Here is a 7500-nt window from a genome sequence, read left to right as displayed (position 1 = left end):
TGTGCGTGTGCGTGTGCGTGTGCGTGTGTGTGTGTGTGTGTGTGTGTGTGTGTGAAGGATTCTGAAGATGGGTACTCTGGGATGGTACCAGGACAACGTACGAAACCGCTTCAAACGCTTCGGCAGCGCCAAGGTGATGAGGTCACTGTACAAGAGGCTGAATGGAGACGGTGAGTCTATGATGACATCACTTTTACCTGTGAGGTCACCTGAGCTGTGTCACAGAATGCTACATGCTACATGCTAACCCTGGTGTGTGTTGGTCAGGTGGGCGTGATGATGACACTCAGAGCATGCCCGACGTCCGCAGCCGTGAGTCATCTCTGAAACTTCATCAATATTTATCTGAAGACTTTAACATGAGACTGAAGCTGTGTGTGTGTGTGTGTGTGTATAATGTGTGTGTGTGTGTGTGTGTGTATAATGTGTGTGTTTGTGTGTTTATGTGTGTGTTTGTGTGTCAGACGTGTACAATGGCAACGATGACGATCATGGAGAGGTCGAGGCTCAGCGCTACAAAGTGGTAAAATAAGATCACCTGACACACCTGAAACACCTGACACACCTGACACACCTGAAACACCTGAAACACCTGAAACACCTGACACACCTGAAACACCTGACACACCTGACACACCTGACACACCTGAAACACCTGAAACACCTGAGACATCTGACACACCTGAAACACCTGAAACACCTGAAACACCTGACACACCTGAAACACCTGAAACACCTGACACACCTGACACACCTGAAACACTTGAAACACCTGACACACCTGACACATCTGAAACACCGGACACACCTGAAACACCTGAAACACCTGAAACACCTGAAACACCTGACACACCTGACACACCTGACACACCTGAAACACTTGAAACACCTGACACACCTGACACATCTGAAACACCTGACACACCTGAAACACCTGACACACCTGAAACACCTGAAACATCTGAAACACCTGAAACACCTGACACACCTGAAACACCTGACATACTAGAAACACCTGACACACCTGAAACACCTGACACACCTGAAACACCTGAAACACCTGACACACCTGAAACACCTGAAACACCTGACACACCTGAAACACCTGACACACCTGACACACCTGAAACACCTGAAAGACCTGAAACACCTGACACACCTGAAACACCTGAAACACCTGAAACACCTGACACACCTGAAACACCTGACACACCTGACACACCTGACACACCTGAAACACCTGACATACTAGAAACACCTGACACACCTGAAACACCTGACACACTAAAAACACCTGAAACACCTGAGACACCTGACAAACCTGACACACCTGAAACACCTGAAACACCTGACACACCTGAAACACCTGAAACACCTGACACACCTGACACACCTGACACACCTGAAACACCTGAAACACCTGACACACCTGACACACCTGAAACACCTGACAAACCTGACACACCTGAAACACATGAAACACCTGAAACACCTGACACACCTGAAACACCTGACATACTAGAAACACCTGACACACCTGAAACACCTGACACACTAAAAACACCTGAAACACCTGAGACACCTGACAAACCTGACACACCTGAAACACCTGAAACACCTGACACACCTGAAACACCTGAAACACCTGAAACACCTGACACACCTGAAACACCTGAAACACCTGACACACCTGACACACCTGAAACACCTGACACACCTGACACACCTGAAACACATGAAACACCTGAAACACCTGAAGCACCTGACACACCTGAAACACCTGACACAGCTGACACACCTGAAACACCTGAAACACCTGACACACCTGAAACACCTGAAACACCTGAAACACCTGACACACCTGAAACACCTGAAACACCTGACACACCTGACACACTAGAAACACCTGACACACCTGACACACCTGACACACTAGAAACACCTGACACACCTGACACACCTGAAACACCTGAAACACCTGACACACCTGACACACTAGAAACACCTGACACACCTGACACACCTGACACACCTGAAACACCTGAAACACTAGGAACACCTGACACACCTGAAACACCTGACACACTAGAAACACCTGACACACTAGAAACACCTGACACACCTGACACACCTGACACACCTGAAACACCTGACACACCTGACACACCTGAAACACCTGACACACCTGAAACACCTGAAACACTAGAAACACCTGAAACACCTGACACACCTGACACACCTGACACACTAGAAAACACCTGAAACACCTGACACACTAGAAACACCTGACACATCTGACTCACCTGAAACACCTGACACACCTGACACACCTGAAACACCTGACTCACCTGAAACACCTGACACACCTGAAACACTAGAAACACCTGACACACTAGAAACACCTGACACACCTGAAACACCTGACACACTAGAAACACCTGAAACACCTGAAACACTAGAAACACCTGAAACACCTGACACCTGACACACCTGACACACTAGAAAACACCTGAAACACCTGACACACTAGAAACACCTGACACATCTGACTCACCTGAAACACCTGACACACCTGACACACCTGACACACCTGAAACACCTGACTCACCTGAAACACCTGAAACACTAGAAACACCTGACACACTAGAAACACCTGACACACCTGAAACACCTGACACACTAGAAACACCTGAAACACCTGACACACCTGACACACCTGACACACTAGAAACACCTGAAACACCTGACTCACCTGAAACACCTGACACACCTGACACACCTGACACACCTGAAACACCTGACACACCTGACACACCTGACACACTAGAAACACCTGACACATCTGACTCACCTGAAACACCTGACACACCTGACACACCTGACACACCTGAAACACCTGACACACCTGACTCACCTGAAACACCTGACTCACCTGAAACACCTGACACACCTGAAACACCTAAAACACTAGAAACACCTGACACACTAGAAACACCTGACACACCTGACATACCTGAAACACCTGACACACCTGAAACACCTGACTCACCTGAAACACCTGACAAGCTTTTTCGTCCTTTCAGATGAGGAAGAGTAAACGACTGCTGTCTGTTCATCCTATGGATTTCGACTCCGAGGAATATTTCCCTCATTCACGACGACAGTCTGTCCAGGTAACACACCTGAGTCACTGTAGCTAACACACCTGAGTCACTGTAGCTAACACACCTGAGTCACTGTAGCTAACACACCTGAGTCACTGTAGCTAACACACCTGAGTCACTACAGGTAACACACCTGAGTCACTGTAGCTAACACACCTGAGTCACTGTAGCTAACACACCTGAGTCACTGTAGCTAACACACCTGAGTCACTACAGGTAACACACCTGAGTCACTACAGGTAACACACCTGAGTCACTGTAGCTAACACACCTGAGTCACTACAGGTAACACACCTGAGTCAGTACAGGTAACACACCTGAGTCAGTACAGGTAACACACCTGAGCAGGTAACAGGTGTGTTATGATGTCATTTGGTGTCTTTAGCAACTTCAGGAGGATCGAGGTTATCGGAATGATGTCGATTACGATCCTTACAACCATCGTGCGAACCGCAGGAAGAGTCTGGACCGCTACGCCATGAGAAACGGTCAGTACATATTTACCTGTATATATTTACCTGTATATATTTACCTGTATGTATTTACCTGTATATATTTACCTGTATATATTTACCTGTATGTATTTACCTGTATGTATTTACCTGTATATATTTACCTGTATATATATTTACCTGTATATATTTACCTGTATGTATTTACCTGTATATATTTAACTATATATATATATTTACCTGTATATATTTACCTGTATATATATTTACCTGTATATATTTACCTGTATGTATTTACCTGTATATATTTAACTATATATATATTTACCTGTATATATTTACCTATATGTATTTACCTGTATATATATTTACCTGTATATATTTACCCGTATATATTTACCTATATGTATTTACCTGTATATATTTACCTGTATATATATTTACCTGTATATATTTACCTGTATGTATTTACCTGTATATATTTAACTATATATATATTTACCTGTATATATTTACCTGTATGTATTTACCTGTATATATATTTACCTGTATATATTTACCTGTATGTATTTACCTGTATATATTTACCTGTATATATATTTACCTGTATATATTTACCTGTATGTATTTACCTGTATATATTTAACTATATATATATTTACCTGTATATATTTACCCGTATATATTTACCTATATGTATTTACCTGTATATATTTACCTGTATATATTTACCTGTATATATATTTACCTGTATATATTTACCTGTATGTATTTACCTGTATATATTTACCTGTATGTATGTACCTGTATATATGTACCTGTATATATTTACCTGTATATATATTTACCTGTATATATATTTACCTGTATGTATTTACCTGTATATATGTACCTGTATATATGTACCTGTATATATGTACCTGTATATATGTACCTGTATATATTTACCTGTATGTATTTACCTGTATATATGTACCTGTATATATGTACCTGTATATATGTACCTGTATATATGTACCTGTATATATATTTACCTGTATATATATTTACCTGTATGTATTTACCTGTATGTATTTACCCGTATATATTTACCCGTATGTATTTACCCGTATGTATTTCCCCGTATGTATTTCCCCGTATGTATTTCCCCGTATGTATTTCCCCGTATGTATTTCCCCGTATGTATTTCCCCGTATGTATTTCCCCGTATGTATTTCCCCGTATGTATTTCCCCGTATGTATTTCCCCGTATGTATTTCCCCGTATGTATTTCCCCGTATGTATTTCCCCGTATGTATTTCCCCGTATGTATTTCCCCGTATGTATTTCCCCGTATGTATTTCCCCGTATGTATTTCCCCGTATGTATTTCCCCGTATGTATTTCCCCGTATGTATTTCCCCGTATGTATTTCCCCGTATGTATTTCCCCGTATGTATTTCCCCGTATATATTTCCCCGTATATATTTCCCCGTATATATTTCCCCGTATATATTTCCCCGTATATATTTCCCCGTATATATTTCCCCGTATATATTTCCCCGTATATAGATGAGTACGGGGACAGCAGGATGGTTCGTACTCGTTCTCTGTCTAAGATCAGCTCCTCGGTTGCTCGGCAACAGTATGTCGACACCTCTGATGAGGAAGAGTACCAGAGAAACCCCCCGATGTACCAGCAGCCCCCCCACCGCCGCCGCAACAGCAGAGCCTCCTCTCAGGAGAACCTGGGCCAAGCCCCGCCCGTAAGTCCGTCGGCCAATCACAGCTCACTAATTATTCACCTGATCTGAGTTTTATTAAAGTTCCCGTTTGTTGGTTTTAACGTCGCAGATTAACGAGCTGAACAAACGTATGTTCGCCATCGAGAGTCTGCTGAGTCGCCTCGAGGAGAAGATGACACCTGGTGATGAGGTGAGAGGAGGGGGTGATGGTGATGATGGTGGTGGTGGTGATGGTGATGATGAAGATGATGGTGAAGATGATGAAGATGATGGTGATGATGATGAAGATGATGGTGATGATGATGGTGGTGATGATGATGATGGTGGTGATGATGGTGATGGTGGTGATGATGTTGGTGATGATGATGATGATGGTGATGATGATGGTGATGATGATGATGATGATGGTGTTGATGATGGTGATGATGATGATGGTGATGATGATGATGGTGGTGATGATGGTGAAGATGATGGTGATGGTGGTGATGATGGTGGTGATGATGATGGTGGTGATGATGGTGATGATGATGAAGATGATGGTGAAGATGATGGTGATGGTGATGATGGTGGTGGTGATGGTGATGATGATGATGGTGGTGATGATGGTGGTGATGATGGTGATGATGATGAAGATGATGGTGATGATGATGGTGATGATGGTGATGATGATGAGGTGAGAAGAGGGGATGAAGATGATGGTGGTGGTGATGGTGATGATGGTGGTGGTGATGGTGATGATGATGATGATCATGATGATGATGGTGATGGTGATGAGGTGAGAGGAGAGGATGAAGATGATGGTAATGATGATGATGATGATGGTGGTGATGGTGATGAGGTGAGAGGAGGTGATGAAGATGATGGTGATGATGAGGATGATGTTGGTGATGATGTTGATGATGATGATGAAGATGGTGATGATGATGGTGGTGATGGTGATGATGATGAAGATGGTGATGGTGATAATGATGATGATGGTGATGATGATGATGATGATGGTGATAAAGATGATGGTGGTGGTGATGGTGATGGTGATGATTATGATGATGGTGATGGTGATGATGGTGATGATAGTGGTTATGATGGTGGTGATGGTGGTGATGATGATGATGATGATGGTGGTGATGGTGAGGATGATGATGATGGTGATGATGGTGAGGATGATGATGATGGTGATGGTGATGGTGGTGATGATAGTGGTGATGATGGTGGTGATGGTGGTGATGATGATGATGGTGGTGATGGTGATGATGATGATGATGATGGTGATGATGGTGAGGATGATGATGATGGTGATGATGGTGATGATGATGATGATGGTGGTGATGGTGAGGATGATGATGATGATGATGATGATGGTGATGATGATGAGGTGAGAGGAGGGGATGAAGATGATGATGGTGGTGGTGATGATGATCATGATGATGATGGTGATGGTGATGAGGTGAGAGGAGGGGATGAAGATGATGGTGATGATGGTGATGATGATGATGATGATGATGATGATGATGATGGTGGTGATGATGATGAGGTGAGAGGAGGTGATGAAGATGATGGTGGTGATGATGATGATGATGATGATGATGGTGGTGATGATGATGATGATGGTGAGGATGATGATGGTGATGATGTTGATGATGATGATGAAGATGGTGATGATGATGGTGGTGATGGTGATGATGATGAAGATGGTGATGATGGTGATGATGATGATGATGAAGATGGTGATGATGGTGATGGTGGTGATGATGATGGTGATGATTATGATGATGATGATGATGGTGGTGATGATGATGATGATGGTGGTGATGATGATGGTGATGGTGATGATGGTGATGGTGATGGTGGTGATGATGGTGATGATGATGGTGATGGTGATGGTGATGGTGGTGATGGTGAGGATGATGATGATGATGGTGGTGATGATGGTGGTGATGGTGGTGATGGTGGTGATGATGATGGTGAGGATGATAATGATGATGATGATGATGGTGGTGATGATGATGATGATGGTGGTGATGATGATGGTGATGGTGATGATGGTGATGGTGATGGTGGTGATGATGGTGATGATGATGGTGATGGTGATGGTGATGGTGATGGTGGTGATGGTGAGGATGATGATGATGATGGTGGTGATGATGGTGGTGATGATGGTGAT

The 7500-nt window shown here is 43.4% G+C and overlaps 1 protein-coding gene across 1 annotated transcript in view; it reads left to right on the top strand.

Annotated features, from left to right (window-relative positions):
- The window catches only part of mlpha (melanophilin a), a 17994-nt gene that overhangs the window by 2522 nt on the left and 7972 nt on the right, over positions 1-7500 (top strand). Inside the window, exons 3-9 of the mRNA XM_062414738.1 lie at positions 58-173; positions 262-312; positions 465-523; positions 3084-3173; positions 3550-3652; positions 5167-5360; positions 5449-5521. Coding sequence (XP_062270722.1) covers positions 58-173; positions 262-312; positions 465-523; positions 3084-3173; positions 3550-3652; positions 5167-5360; positions 5449-5521 — 686 coding nt within the window. The remainder of the gene's footprint in view (positions 1-57; positions 174-261; positions 313-464; positions 524-3083; positions 3174-3549; positions 3653-5166; positions 5361-5448; positions 5522-7500) is intronic.

Source organism: Scomber scombrus, chromosome 24 (assembly GCF_963691925.1).
Source record: "Scomber scombrus chromosome 24, fScoSco1.1, whole genome shotgun sequence".
Taxonomy (NCBI): domain Eukaryota; kingdom Metazoa; phylum Chordata; class Actinopteri; order Scombriformes; family Scombridae; genus Scomber; species Scomber scombrus.
Note: the sequence above shows the minus strand (reverse complement) of the source record. Positions and strands in the feature narration are given on the sequence as shown.